This window comes from Sinohyriopsis cumingii, chromosome 4 (genome assembly GCF_028554795.1).
Source record: "Sinohyriopsis cumingii isolate HCF-2022 chromosome 4, ASM2855479v2, whole genome shotgun sequence".
Lineage (NCBI taxonomy): Eukaryota > Metazoa > Mollusca > Bivalvia > Unionida > Unionidae > Sinohyriopsis > Sinohyriopsis cumingii.
The window spans coordinates 76851991-76868756 of record NC_142964.1 but is presented as its reverse complement, the minus strand read 5'-3'; the positions used below and the strand labels follow the sequence as shown (position 1 = coordinate 76868756).

Sequence of the window (16766 nt, the reverse complement as noted above, 5' to 3'; positions counted from 1 at the left end):
CTATTCCACAGTCAGGAATAGGTAATATTGACCTACTTTCCTTCCTCCATTGATTAGTATTTTTTGCACTCCAATGATTACATTAAGTACATTTGAATTTAACTCGGTTTTTTGACTGTTGAATGCACTTAGTCTTGAAATTTGATTCAGTTTTGGGATATTCATCACTACATGCAAATGACCTACTTTCAAGCTTTATTGATTACATTAAATATTTGCTTTTGACTTGGTTTCTTTGACACCGGTATATCTACATGTGTTCATCTAGGAGGGTACAACTCAACACAGGTAAGAGTTGGTGATACAGACCTACTTTTCTTGCTCATGATATTTTGCAAGATTTTTAATAATGCCATGGCAGAGCAGGTAAGACATGGCATTCTGTGGAATTCTTTGATAATATAGTTATTTTCCTGAATTTGAAAAAAATAAAAAATGTACTTATTTTTGAAAAAAGATTTGCAAAAAAAAGAGTGCAGCAGAAGTAGTGATGAGCTGCCTTTAGAAAAAAAAGTATAAGTATCTAGTTGTCAGTGGGCACAGTACATAAAGTTATTCAGCATCTTAATATTTACACTCAGTGTCTCAGTATTTATTTGTGTAATTCATCAAGATGAATTCAAAACTGTATTCAGTTAATATTTTCTATTTACACAGATTCAAAGTTATCTTATGCAAGCCCAGTCTTCCAGGAACCAGAGAAAACTGTGTAAAGATTCTACAGGCATCCAAAATTCAGGGATGGCAAGTTGGGTAATTATATGTGTTCATTATATTAATCTCTCAAATTGGTAGCATAATTTCACATAAATTGATTGGAAGAGTATTTGCTGAGCTTTGCTCATTTCAAACATAGATGTAGCTGTTACCTTTCTGACTTCAGCAGGGATAACATCATCAATTTCATCAGTTTTTTTAGGCATAGTTTTGCTTCTTTTCTTTGATTGTGGGCTTGACATGCAGACAGTGGCCATTTTGTTTAATTTTCTTGGATGTTCAGTTAAAAATTGCTTCCGAACCTTCAGTGAGTTTTATTTCTAACAGGATATGAACGTAATATTTTGAGCTTTGGAAAACGGACAGATTATCTCATCAGCTGTTTTGGAACCAAAGTAAATTTAAGTAAGCTACAGTAGCTCAGTTGTTAGAGTGTCAGACTTGTAATCAAAGGGTAATGAGTTTGATGCCCACCCAGGCCAGTCCAGGTAGTGTCCTGTATTGTGCATTTGGAAGAGAAACTAGCTATCATTTGCTTACCATGATATATTCAATAGTGTGTTAAAAGTGCCATTAAAACCAGCCATCAGCAAGAAGGTCAAATTTATAATATTTGAGCTGGATTGAATATGCCTGAATTTTAGTAAACGTGACATATATGTTGATGACACAAAAATTGGCATTGATTTAAACACTCAACAAAACGTATATTTTCATCAGCCTAAATTGTGATTTTTTAAAATCAAAATGTTGCTTCCTCATTAAATCCGCGATTTGTTATTTCCCAGAAAACTTTGTAATTTTCACTAGCAGGAAACTTTTGTATATGAATCTCAGTAACGTTTGTTTTTATATATTAAATTACAACTCACTCACAAAAATTGTTTTTATGTTATGTTTCTGATGCAAATTACTGTGTAGAGATCTGAGTCTTCAAATGGTGTCTTGTAGTTCCATGTTTTCTTAGATTATCAGATATTTTGATAAAACCATGTATTTTCACAGCCTCACATCTCTATTGATTCTTTACTGGTATTATTTGCAGAAAAACCAAAGTGTTCCTCAAATACTTTCACCTTGACCAGTTTTCAGAGATATTGGAAAAGATGGGAAAGTCAGCTATTCACCTACAAAGGAGTAAGAAGCAAAGTTTATACTAGTAACCTCTGGAGTAATTTAAAATAATTGTCAAGATTGATCTTGTAATCACTGTGTCTTTATATCTGTACATCTGTACGTATGTTTACACCTTATTTCTGATCTGATTTTGATCAGACTTGGCAAATGTTAGCCGTTGTATTCAGGCTTTTTGACAAATTTGATAGTGAGAGTGAGAATCAAACTTGGAATATGTGCTTATATCTTCACATTTTTCAATAACGGCTGAAATCAGTGCATATAAATGAGGTGATCTTTCATTTGATCGCTTAAGCTTGTTGCCAGTCTAGAGTTCATAATTCTGATGCAATGTTAATCAAACTTGTGCTTATATCTTCAGATTCTTCAGTAATGGCTGAGATCAATGAATATAAATGAGGTGTTCTTGCACTCTAGAAACTGGTTGTTTATCCAATTTTAAGTAAACTTTGTAAATAGACGTTTAATCATCAAGATGTATAACAAGTTTTATTATGAGCAAAGATTTGGGCAAATTAATGAGATTATCTTGCATCAGATTGGCTTAACATATTTCCGTTTTAGAGACCATATTTTGAGTTTCATTATGTGCAAGATATGAGCATATTAAATAAATTTGTTCCAGTTAAAATAGTTTTCTTACATCACATGTAAACAGTTTCTTTACCCATAACATGCCTGTCTTCTCTCATAGGAAAGCAGGGCAAGTAACCCAAGATATTTATTGAGAGTTAGGGGGTGCTCACCAGTTAATATATACTTTTGAGAGAGTGATGTATGTAAGGTGAAGTAGTTCGCATTTAAAACATGCACAATGGAGAGAATGTTGGCATACCTCTATGCTGCATTAATGTAATGTGGATGATATTTCTTTGGATATTGTACTTTTGGAAATTTTACATGATTTAAGCACACTGCTAACTAAAATGACTGTTCCTTTGTGTTAAAAAATCAGCCTGAATTAGTCTAAAGTACACTATACATAGCAGCTATTAAAACAGGGAAAATGAATTTTGCCAGACTAGACAATACCAGCTTCTGAAAGTGTAATGAATGAATTACCAAATATATAAAATGTTAAAAAAGTTATCGGCTCTTTTTTATACAGTTTACCTCTGAAGTTCAGAAAGTGAAAATGACCAGGTAGAGCTAGCACTTTTTTGAAAGGTGCACATCTGATATAAGGCCAAGCTGTATACTCTATAACCCATAGTACACCCATCAATCATACACCAAAATAAAGGGAATTAAAGGTTCTTTGAATTATACCTTAGATATACAAGGTCTTTTTTAAATAGCCAGTATAACCAGTGAGGAAAGCCGGAGAAATTCTTTTTCTTTAAAATCCTAACCCTATGCAAAATACGAAACTGTAGAGCGCCACCTTATAGGTTTGGTTTATACAGAGTTCTTCCCCTTGCAAAAAATTAGGTAGACCAGATGAATAAAAGTAAATTTTAGATTACGTGATGCATTGATTTCAATACACATAGATGTTTTTTTAATTTGAAATAATATACATTAGGAATTAAATTGAATGATGCGTCATCTATTACTTAAGACAAGGTATAAAATAGAAATATTATTATTGAAAATGTACTATATCAGGCTTGCATAAAATATGTGCAGTGTTGTAATTTAGAGTCAGAATTTCTATGCACAGTTATATATATTTGTTTGCAAGTAAGTGTTTATTTTATTTCTTTCTGATACTGACTTTTGCTCCAGTGAGAATGCATTTCTTGTAAAAACCATATAAAAATTAATTATTTATTTGTAGAAATTATTTCTAAAATTTTGAGCACATTAAATGTTCTTGAATATTTGGAAGCAAGTTATATTTTTGATGAAATAGAGTTTGACTGATACTAGTATTGCCATGGTAAAGTGCCTAAGACAGTTGACATTTTTTATTATTATGAGCAGTATGCATTATTTTATGGCATTTGACATATTCAGTAATATGGTAAAGGAAATTCGAAATTTCCCTTTTGAATTTTTAGTTTTCAATAAAAATAATACTTCAGTATGCTTTTCTCCTGAACACTTCAGATTTAATTGCCAGGAGTAAATGAACCCATGGCTGTAACAAAATAAGCCTGCTAAAATATAATTTTAATTTATGTGAAAGTCATGTGACATTATAGACCACAAATTGCAGCTTCATTTGTAAACTTCATTTTTAAAGATCTTAGATGACTGATTATGAACACAGTACTTCACTATTAATTATGTGTTTGTGTTGGGGAAATAATCTTTTTTTATCAGACTTCAGTAAAATAGTCCAAATTTTGATGTAAAGTTTGGGAGTTAGTTTTACATTGGTTGTGTACTTACGATCCTAAATAAGCCAAAGTGAAATGGACAACTGTTAAATTATTAAGTCACTTGAACAATATAGGCCATTTGGGCCACTTGTCTCAGTTACTTTATATCAGATAAACCATGACACAGAAGCTCTGGGTCACTGGTAGGTTTGAGAAGATTTTAATATTTGACCTGTAGCTCTTAGTAATCGTTCTGTCTTAACTTTAGTTGTACGAGGATTTTTGGCACGACGTCGCTGCCAGAAGAGATGGGAACTGGCCAGAAGGGAGGCAGCGCAGGTTGAGGCTTTCCTAAAACAAGTTCAGAATTTGTCCATAGAGCTTGGAAATAAGGAACAGTTGGTCTTGCAGAATGACAAGAATATACCCGCAAGTGAGTAATTTATTTATTTTGAGCTCACTGTACAGTACATATTATCAATTTTAATAGTTTTTTGTGATGGCTGAGAAAAAAACAATGTGGTTGTATTACAAAATAGAGTAATAATTTGTTTCTTGTTTGAATATCTCTGTGCAAAGGTAATTTTTCTAATGGTGGTATTAATGTACTTGAGCATTATCTTTCTCTCACACACACAGACATGCACAAACAGAAGAAAGATTACTTATTTAACAGTTGTATCCCTCTCTTTAAAAAAATTAATTCAGATACTTGATTAAAATGAATGCTCATCATTATCCAACAAACTGTTATCTTAACACTCCATTAATCCTACACCTTAATTGAAAATATTATCTTAAAACCCTATTAATTTTACACCATGGTTTAAACTATTGTCATAAGACCCCCATTACAGACCTGCCAACTCTTATGATTTTGCAGTAAGTCTTAAAATAATTACCCCAAAAATATGGACCTATGGTATACTAGCAAAAACTATCAAAAATGATTGTTGCTGAAAAATCCAGATGATTGGTTCCTCCATGTTTTATTTGGATCTGGGTTTCATCTTAGAATTAGTGAAATTAGTCAGGGAACCAGACTAACTTTACAGCAGCACCCCAGATGCTTTAAACTGCACCTATTTGTTTATGCGAAGCATCTGCATGATCAAACTCTTGATTGTGGAATTTTTTTAAATGGCATCCAGAAAGCTATGCATGTTTAAGACAAAAGTGAAAATAAGCTTCTAGAAAAATATTAATAATCAACACAAGAATAAAAAGGAATATTCAGATTCTAGTGTATGAAGGCTAGAAAGACGCAAGTTTATTGGGCATCACATGCCAGTTTGAGTATATCTTGTGGCAGGAGATACTGTATGATTGCCATCATAATGTGAAATGGAAAAGAATTTCCAAGAATTATGCCAGGTTGAGAGATAGCAACAAGCCATTGAGCTGCATAGGGTTTGGAACTAGAGTTTGTGCAACTGTACTAGTGGTAAATAAAGTCTGTGCATACTTTGCAAACTTTTCAGTTGAACATAATGTTTATCATTGATGTTTCAAACTTTTAATATGTTTTTCAGCTTTACAATAGCAGTTATTGATATTTTGTTACACCTTACTGAAAACTCGTCAATCTTACGAAAAAAAATCAAATGCCTTACTGAGACTGACTCGTCAGGGTTGGCAGGTCTGCCATTAATCCTACACCTTAATTGAAACTCTATCTTCACACCCCATTATTTCTACACCTTAATTGAAACTTTTATCTTAACACCCCATTAATCCCCCACTTTAATTGCAAACCATTATCTTAACACTGCATTAATCCTAGTTTAATTAATTAATTAAAATACAGAAAGGGAGAATAACAGATATATATATATATATATATATATATATATATATATATATATATATATATATATATATATATATATATATGTATGTATGTATGTATGTATATGTATATATATATATATATATATATATATATATATGTATATATAAAATGCAGAATGACAGATTGGTAGGCAGGTTCACAGTCATGAATACAAACTGAAATAAAACCTCAATCAAAATGACTTATATCTTATGTTTGGATTCAAATTTAATAGGTTTCTTTGGTCGACCAGACAGTGTGACCAGTGCTGGAGCACCTCCTCCTGTGCCATATTTTCCAGGTCGTATCTCTCCTCAGCCTAGTGTGAGGGATTACTTGGAGTTCAAACCAACTCACAAACTGGTGGATTCAGGGACACAAGTGATTATTTTTACATTGTTGTAGATATTGGAAAATTTAATTCTTTACATTTTGAAAATATTTCATTAACATGATTTTTATGAAATAGTCCTAAATATAATAAAATTAAATTCACCGATATTGTTTGTTTGGAATTTACCTTTAAGTCTCTTGTAGGTGGCGTATTATTACAATTATCTTGCAATTTCGTAGTTTCTAAATCATTCAAATTCTTGTAGATGGACTAGTCACTTACAGGTGACCTATAAGTTTGCATCTCTCAGCCGACCAGTTGCCCATACATGATTTTTTAGATTGAATTTGTTGAGGTAGTCTCTCAGTCTAAACTAAATGAATAATACACAATTGCAATAATTTACAGTTTGGTGCTTGCCATAATACTGTTCTTCACTCGCAGTTAATTCAAAATGGGGAACACATTTATCAGTTTATTTCATAAAAACTTGGTTAATGCTTAATTTTTTATAGCTTTCCTGAAAGAAAGAAGTCGCAACTTTGTTTTCCCAAAATTCATTATTCAAGAAAATTACACAAGATTTCACGGTGTGTACATGTGAATTAATGTTTTTTAAATTTATAGTGGTAATAATCATGGTACGCTCATGTACCATGGTCATAAAAGATCATTAAAACCAAAAATATTTTGGACTTGGAATATACTTTGATCATGGTAGAACAAAGAAATGAAAACATGAAAGAAAAGGAATTTCATTACTTGACGTATTTCATGGTATTGTGAGCAACCATGCAACATACTGTTACACTTTCAAATAGTTGTTGAAGAAATTGAATTAACTTGGGTGGATGAGTGAAAGCATGGAATTGTTCTTTTTTCCTACATTAACCCTTTACCTCATATAAGTGCTTTTGGACACCTCTACTGCATGCAGATGGAAGAACTACTTGGTGCCTTCATGGGATTTGCATTTAGATGCCTATGTACCATCGTCATGGAGGTGTGTTTTGTGTTTTGATACCTATGGCAAGAAACCCCCCTATTAGAAACTACAGGGTAAATTACCATCATATCACATCACATGGTTACTGTTTAAGATATAATCATTAATAAGCTGTTTAAAGTAATTAGGTCAGATGCTCCATTCTAAAAATAGAACCTGCAGATTTCGTTCAGCACCTTTGTGAGTCTGAATGATTAGAATTATGACTATGAAAACATTAATGGATCAAATTCAGGCTCCAGTATTGACTTAGGCTACACTGATTTTTGATAATTTATCAGATTTGGATGATTTAGTGATACACACATGGCAACAAATCAGTATATTTAGAGGTTGAGAAATATCCACTATGGTTGGTCACACAACTTCACTGACTTGATGAATGAATTCTCTCAAGATTTTATAGCAACTCGAAAATTCTTCCTTGAGAAATAGTTAATTATAATTATAATGATCAGATTTTTCTCTTAAGCCTCCAATAGAGGACATATATATATATATACCCTAAGGGTGCAAGACTGAGAGTCAAAACTCTCCTTGGTGTCAAAACTGGGGGTCAGGCTGAGTAAAAAACTAACTTTGGTATCAGAACTGGGGGTCAGATTAAAAATTTGGGGGTCTCTGAAGCCCAAATGAGGGTAAAGGGAAACACACACACATATATATATGTATATATATATATATATATATATATATATATATATATATATATATATATATATATATATATATATATATATATATATAAAACATAAGTAAAATGGTTAAGATTTAGATTGAACTTAACATGCACTACATTACTATTAATTTTACAGGCAGGCCTTTTTGCATAGTCACTAGGTAACAGATGTTCTATTTATGGCATACTGCACTGTATGACTTTGCCACATGTTTACTGACAGCCTAGTATGCAGTAACAGACACTATGAGGTATAGGGTTAATACTGGATATACTTCATTGTGTGGTGCAAAAATATTATATATTTTAATGAGTGGCAAAGCTTTTTATTGGTACCACATGATGAAAATACATTCAGTATTATAATGTAGGAAAACAAAATGCCTTTCTTTTTTTAAATATAACAAGCTTGCCTGAGGAAACTTTGATCACGCTGGTGAAATGAGTAAATGTATTTTTAAGATGTTGACATACATGCCTTAACACAGCACAGTCTAAATCAAATCACCACTGTCCTAGGTGAAATTGAGATCTGATTTTAATCAAATGGAAGCTTTGCTAAAAATACAATTCTAAACCTGTCATGTTTTGAGAAAACACAATATTCAGTACTGTATTTACCTTATGTTTTCGGACACCGTTTGTTTTTCGGACACTGGTTTTTTTTGTTGAAATATAATATTTAAATGCCTTGTAAGTTTTCGGACATTGCTCTGCTATAATTTTTTTTACAATTTATGTTTTTAGACACAATCTAGGAAGATCTGCTGTGTCGTTTTATTGTAAAATTCACAGCGTGTTTACCATTAATCTAACTGATAGAAAATTCACTTCGGGGGCCCAGAGTGGCCGAGTGGTCTAAAGCGCTTTCCATTACAGATCACTGCCATCTCACCTCTGTCTGCATGGTTTTCGAGTCTCAGATTTGGCTAATGTGGGTATGTGAGAAAGCTTGCCAGTAGCTTCTCGTGGGTCAGTGGTTCTTTCCGGGGTTTTCCTGGGTTCTTCCTCCACCATTAATACTGGCCGCCATATATAGCCTATCATGTGCTGAAAAATGGCATTAAACCCTACAACAACAACAACAACAAAATTCGCTTCATTTGGTAGCCAATTATTTATTGTGATCATGAACTTCCATGAACTAATATAATTTAAATTTTGTAATCATATGTATATATTTATGTATGTATGTATGCAGATAGATAGATAGTAGATAGATAGATAGATGGATAGATAAACATTGTTATATTAAGCCATGCACAATAAGTAGCAATATCAAAAAATGAAAAGAAATATGATTTAATGCTGTAATATATTTAAATAATACGGTAATCTTTAAAAAAAATTAAACTTAAAAAAAAAATTTCATTCTATGCCTGTTACAAGTAGTATGTATAAATGGTAATCTGTAATGATTGGAAATGATGTAAAAATATCCCTTGGGCAGTTTAAACAGCAGCATTTAAAAGAAAAGAGGTCAAAGTTTCACATTAACTGACAATAGAAATTGGGGGGAGGAGACTATTGACTCCACCCCCTTTCTCCAATGTGCGAGTGCCCATGGGACATGCCATTTCTCCCTGTGATATGCCTTATTATTCCCCCAGGACAAGCCCCTTTTTCATATTCTGGTCAACTCTGGCTAAACTGCAAAATAGCTAAAATTTTGATTTAAGTATGCAAACAATAAAACCAGTGTGACTGATTAACAGTTAGTCCTTATCCTTGCATTATCTTGTGAAAAGGACTGCCTTAGACATACTTCAAAGAAACCATGTTTGACAGTGTGTGTATGTAAGCACCAGCAATTGATTGCAAAATAAATGATGCCTATTTTGTTGTAACTTACGATGCCTAGGACTTCATTTTAACAGTTCAAATCTGCAGTCACAAGTTACCGTACATGTGGCAACTGTTTTTCCCACATTTTATGCCCCACCTTATTTTCTTAGGTTTAAGTCTTAATGCAAGTGACACTGTTTAATGAATAAAATATTTATTCTGAATTAGTTCTTTAGGGGCACATATACAGCATGGTATATTTTGTTTTATCCCTTTTAATTTAATCATGGAAATTAAACTTTCCATATATGGTATAGGAATGTCAGGCATTAACTGGCCGAGTTTCTTTGGCGGAAATGGAGATGCGATTTTGTTTGCAGAGAAAATTTCACAGCATTCACAGTGATCATTCATTTAAGCTAATTGCTGACAATTTTATTCTTTTACTTTTTTTTATACTATAGTACTGTTGTAGTTGTTTAAAAACATCTGAAATTTACTTGAATAATGCTTAGTCTTAACATTCTGTTTACTGAAGAAGAAAAAAAACTGTCGTGTGGTATTAATTATTTTGTCCAGTGCCAGATTTAGACGCATGTGTGTGATTTGGATTTTTAACGTAGCTTTAACAATTTTTCAGTCATATTGCTACAATGTCTGCAGTGTGGCAGTTTAGACATAGCGAGGCCCTGAGCTATGGGAAGCTGTAGAGGCCCTAGTTGGTATAAAATAAAATTGAGAGGCCCCTTCAGACTGTGAGTTCAGACTTGAGGCCCTAAGCTGTAGCTTGTTTAGCTTATGCCTAAATCTGGCACTGATTTCATCATTACAATATTTACAAGTGATAAAATAGAATATGGCATCTGTGGATTGCACACGTTATGTCTATTTATGTTTGGTTTTTTTTTTTTATCTTCTGAGAAATGAAAATTGACATACATGATGTAATAATTGGGACTTCTTGGCGAAAATTTGGGAGATTTTACGAGATCATGAGGTAGATGAGGAAATACCCCAAAAATTGGGAGATTTTTCTCCTGGCTTGAGAGTGTACAGGTATGAACTGTCGGGGCTTGTGGAATTGCAGTCAGGGCTTGAGTTTATTTAAGTCACCAGCCTGACGCCTGTGCCTAAAAAAAAAATTCTTTGAGCACTGACCAGTACAGTACATAAACTACTATATCAGACAGCAGATTCAACTTTTGAATGTGCAACCCAAATCTGGTCTCCTTCTGTCTGTCTCGCTTGCCATGTTTATGTTTATATTTGAGGACTGGCTAGTATTGCATCATGGGACCACGTGATCTGTCGTCTCATCAAATCTCGGACAAACTCTGCAATTTATGGAATCGTGGTATCTTCCATGCAATATAATCACTACCCGCTTACGATATTTAATTTATAAACATTACAGTCGAATTAAAATCTGTAGAGAATTACATACGTAAAATTAAAAGTTTGATTTCTGGTCTCCTTAAAGCGTCTTGGCTCAAGTTGGTTATCTGCTCTGACGTTTCAGTAATCAGACATGCTTTGTGAAGATTTCTGCTAATGAAATTCAAGCCATCTCAGTAAGACTTCAGATGGAACATTTTAATCCACATCACTGAGGCTCTTGACTGGTGTATGCTGTTGATGTTCAAAAGCTGTTATCTTCATGATCTAGTTTTGCAGAAAACTAAAACTATTGTGACTGCTGGCACAAACTTTTCATGGGCATTGGGCTTAAATTTTGCTGAATATGCCAAATACCTTTCTTTGGTAAAGACGGCAGTTCATTTTCTGGTTACCTTTACACTGATATCACAGGTTGCATGATCCTCATTTATGCTGCCTAGCATAAAAGGAATGGTTTTATCTTTCACATACCGACTCCAGTCATATATCTTATGAGTAACCATGGTAGAGGTTAGATGCTTATGCAATTTCTACACCTATTATTTATTCTGCTAAATTTATTTCATGGAGAAAGGAAAGTTTTATCATAAATAGTGTTTCTCTGAGCATACATAACCGATCATGTTACTGTCAAGTCATCCGACACCTTCCTGCAAATGTGAGCATCCCCTTTTGATGTTTCACTCCAGCATAAACATTATCCAGTATAAAGGTATCCACCTAGCTCAATTTGAGAGGAAGCATAGTTTAATTCTTGGAGAAACTTATCTAACAATAAAATATTTTTTGGTAGAAATTTCTTTTGTGCTCATAGAAAAACAATATGAAATGTATAAAATTACATTTACATGGATTTGGCAAGGTTATAACCCAGTAATCTTATATCATACTTGGCCAGTAAGGTTCAGGAAATGGTATGTGCCACATTTGCTTAAGCTGAGATCTATTTCTGTTTTCAGGCTGACGGCAGTTCTGACTCAGAATACAGTGAAGATGAGTTTGTCCCTGTGCCATCTACAACTCATGTCCATGACAAGGATGCTGCAGTCCAGTGGTTTAAAGAGACACAGTCACATCAAGTTTATGATCCCCAAAGAGAAAATTTTATAGCTGAATGGTTTCATGGCGTCATCACAAGACGGTATCATAACTTACTTACAAAGTTAACATAATAATTTTTTCTGAAGTTATTTATGAAAATTGCATTAAAAAAATATTGATATTTAAGTAAATGGTACAGTGGAGGGTCACAAACATTTTTTCAGTACTTTGCAAAGATTTAATGCCAATAAAGTGAATCAAAATTTTAAATGTTTATGTTATATGTATTTGATTTAATTTATATTTGATTTAATTTAATTGTTTGTAAGCTTTAAAATCTTTTATTTTTAATTTCATTACAAGTCAGAGTAATGTAATTTTGTTTACTAGGAGTTTGATATTTTCCAGAAGTTAGTTTGACCTGACTGTCTAATCCTAACACTGAACTTTGTATCTTTTGATGACCTAGTTCCTGACCTTGATTGAGATACAAGTAAACAACAACTTTTTTTTAAATTCAGTTTTAATGTGTGAATGATAATAGTGAAATCGAGGCTGTACTGGAATATGTGATCTTAGACATTTAAATAGTTTCTATACCATTCTGGAATGTGATCAGGTGACCCTCATATAGGTATCTGTTTTGCACATTATTTGTCTGTATAACCTTTGTCTGTAGAGAAATAATCTCAGTCGGGCTTCTAAACACTGGGACATAAGGTGTTTGTTTGGAGTTGTATTTTAATTTTTATTCCAATTAATTCTTCTTCCTGGAAATATTTGAGTGCTCATACAAAATTCTTGAAACAAAGACATTTCTTTAAATTTTATTTGGAAATTCAAACACCGGAATATTATTGTCTGTGGAATAACAAAAAACTGTAGACACTACAGCACCATACTGACTACTGTATATGTCATCGCCTTCCATTTTGGATTTTTCATCAGGACTCGAACTTGAATTCATTAGAATATTTCATTACTAGGACATTCATTTCAGCAGTTATTACAATGGCATACTCATTTCAGCAGTTATTACAATGGCACACTCATTTCAGCAGTTATTACAATAACATACTCATTTCAGCAGTTATTACAGTGGCATAATGTGGCCACAAAAGAGTTAAGTTGCTGTGTTAATGTTTTCACATGGCAAATGAATCCTGTATTGTTTCATCAGTTATTATGTTGGCATTATGTGGCCACAAAAGAGTTAAGTTGCTGTGTTAATGTTTTCACATGGCAAATGATAGATTACTGTAAGATGACCAAAATCTGTAATGACACAAAACCAAACCAATCAGTTATCACACATTCTTATCACCTGTTCATAATGATGGTAAAAATTGAAACTGCAAATAAAACACTATATAATGGTTGTTCAGGCATCTTCTTGTGAGCCTCAGTTAAGAGATTGTAAGAGACCATTCTGGATTGAAGACCACTTCTGATATGTTATTTTTAACACCCACTTTCTTTGGATCCTACAGCGATGTCAGTGTAATCAGGGATTTTGTTTGGACTCGTTACGTTAGACAAAGTGTATTTTCAGTTTTCCATTATGAGTTCATACTTATTCAAGAATTATTTAATTACTTTCTTTCAGGGATTCTGAGAATTTGCTGAAAAGAAAAGAAGTTGGCTGCTTCTTGATTAGAGTTAGTGAAAGCAGATTTGGTTATACGTTGTCTTTCAAGTGAGTATACATCTTGGAATAGATTTGTTCTGTCATTCAAGTGAGTACAGATCAGCATGCAATGGATTTTTTTCAGTCATTCAGGTGAGTACAGATCAGCTTGGAATAGATTTGTTCTGTGATTCAGGCAAGTACAGATCAGCTTTGAATAGATTTGTTCTGTCATTCAAGTGAGTACAGATCAGCTTTGAGTAGATTTGTTCTGTCATTCAAGTGAGTACAGATCAGCTTGGAATAGATTTGTTCTGTCATTCAAGTGAGTACAGTTCAGCTTGGAATAGATTTGTTCTGTCATTCAGGCAAGTACAGGTCAGCTTGGAATAGATTTGTTCTGTCATTCAGGTGAGTACAGATCAGCTTGGAATAGATGTTTTTCTGTGATTGAAGTGAGTACAGATTGGTGTGTAATAGATTTTTATATCATTCACTGACCTGCCAACCTTAATGAAAAGATCAGGAGAATCCCAATTTATGGACCTATCTCTTGATTCTTCAATTTTCCAGAGGGAAAAAAAAACATATTTTTGTTTACAGAAAACAATTTTCCATTTCCCTGTTTCTATTTCTGGTTTTTCTGTGTCTAGTATATTTCTTAATACTTGACCAAATCCGTCTCGATTTCTGGTTTCATCTGCCAATACAAAGAAACTGTCTCACAGTGTGGTTCTCTTTGTCTGACCTCATCAGCAAATCTCCGCATCAAAATGGATAAGTTTCAAAAGTGAAAAAAAGAAGAAAAGAATGTAACTGATGACTTTTCACCAGCCAAGAAAAAGAAATGGGATCAGAAATATAGGAGTGATTTGGAGAAGCAGTTTTGCTTTCATTTGTCCATCAGCTCGTGAGGCCTATCATGCATTCTGCCACTGATGATCGGCACTTTCCACATTCAATTCTGCGTCAGAAATGTAGATTTGGTAATGCTGAAACTCTGTGCAGATCATCAGAATGATTCCTTCCATTCGGTCAGAGAGAAAGGTCAGGTCCTTAAGTGATATTATAGATTGTTTATTGCTTGCATGAATAAGTAAGTCATCCTTTAGTGGGTTGCTCTCAGGAAAGAAAATAATGGATCTGGCCAACTCTTGTTTCCAACCTTCGAGAGAGTAATGCTATCAATACTTTCAATACCACACAGCAACAGCAGTGCTGAGAAAGCATTCTCATTTGTCAGAAAAAACAGAACCAGCCAAAGAGCCAGCCTGTCAGCAACTCTGGAAGCTATTCTTCTTAGCAAATTTGTCACCCAAGGACAAATAAATGATGAACTTTTGCAGAAATGCAAATCTGCAACATACAGTGGACTCAAATAACAAAAGTAGACATCTTTATCATGATATGTACACCCAAGTCTTGTACCTCCTGAATTTTTTACCCTGCCTCCTGATTTTTAATGGTGATTTGGGGGCAAATTCCTGATTTTGAGTTTTTTAGTGTTGGCAGGTCTGCATTTAAGTGATTACAGATCAGTGTATAATAGATTTTTTCTAGCACTACGCTTTGTTCAGCTATCACTAGGGCTGAGGATGGATCCTGTCATCTTTGAGGCCACCTGCTGTAAATTTGAACTCTTTTTAACTTTCAACATTTCAAGCCTGTCTGAGAATGGAGAAACCAAGTCAGTAAAAGATCATTCAGTGATTATTTCAGGCAATACCAACCCCTGCTGCATTATGTACAAATCCTTCAAAACAGTTCTTGATCTTTGCCCCATAGAGTCTGTACTGATTCAAATTAGAGATATTTTATATATAGGGTAGTGACACTTGCAGCCCAGATATTACTGTAGCAAAAAGAAAAACGAATCATGAACATCTCAGTTTTCCACAGAATCACTCACTGCAACAATGTAGGTAAAACTAGAAGAAAAAGGGCAGCCACTCATGTACATTGTAGGCCAAAACTTATCTTAAAACTGACCTGCAGAAATTTGTATCTGTAATGGAATTGCCCCCTTGTGCATACTACATAAAAATCATGCATTCTTTTCATAACTTTAAATAATGAGGGACAAAATTTGAGATAAAGTATGGATGTCTGTTCAATCAAGATGTACTCCCTGGTCAGTTATACAAAGCTGTTTAGTGCTTCCTAGTCAGCAAAAAGTGTCTTCTTTTCTCCATTTGATTATCAGTTTACTTTTGTTTATATGAATGTCATTTCAATATGATGTTATGATTGAAATCTGTTATTTATAATCTGAAAGAAAATAAACATGTTGCTTTTTTGTTTTTCTTGTTAGGTTTTATTTGGTAATCACAGTGGGACTATCATATATATCAATCATTTTCAAAAGAAAAATTTAGAATTGGAAAACTATGTTTAGAATTGAAAAAACTACGTACAGAATTAAAAATTATGCACAGAATTGAAGAACTAGATACAGAAATGAAAATACTACATTCAGAATTGAAAATATGTATAGAACTGAAAAAACTATTTACAGAATTGAGAAATTAACTACAGTCAGAATTAAAAAAACTACATTCAGAATTGAAAAAACTATGTATAGAATTAAAAACTACTACATACAGAATTGAAAAAACTATGTACAGAATGGAACAGCTATGTACAGAATGGAAAAAACTATGTACAGAATTGAAAAGAATAAAAGCTCATGTCAATGCCTGAGTCACATGGGACCATTTGGAATTAAAACTCCTCTGGAAGGGTTGTGTTGTAACTCATATGATGCAACATGCAGACTTAAAGAACTCGTCATGGTGAGCATGAAAGCAGTAACATAACTACTTTCTTTTACCCAAACTGTCAATTTCTCACCAAAAAATCTATTTCCTAGATGACATTTCTTATTGTGAAGACCAATTACCCAAACTGTCAATTTCTCACCAAAAAATCTATTTCTTAGATGACA

General features: G+C 33.3%; 1 protein-coding gene across 2 annotated transcripts in view; it reads left to right on the top strand.

Moving 5' to 3' along the window:
* Positions 1 to 16766, top strand: part of LOC149801489 (myosin-IIIa-like) — a 122015-nt gene that overhangs the window by 79022 nt on the left and 26227 nt on the right. For both annotated transcript variants that reach the window (XM_089955655.1, XM_089955654.1), the window contains exons 20-25: positions 658 to 753; positions 1763 to 1854; positions 4390 to 4554; positions 6188 to 6333; positions 12114 to 12295; positions 13802 to 13891. In XM_089955655.1, coding sequence (XP_089811781.1) covers positions 658 to 753; positions 1763 to 1854; positions 4390 to 4554; positions 6188 to 6333; positions 12114 to 12295; positions 13802 to 13891 — 771 coding nt within the window. The remainder of the gene's footprint in view (positions 1 to 657; positions 754 to 1762; positions 1855 to 4389; positions 4555 to 6187; positions 6334 to 12113; positions 12296 to 13801; positions 13892 to 16766) is intronic.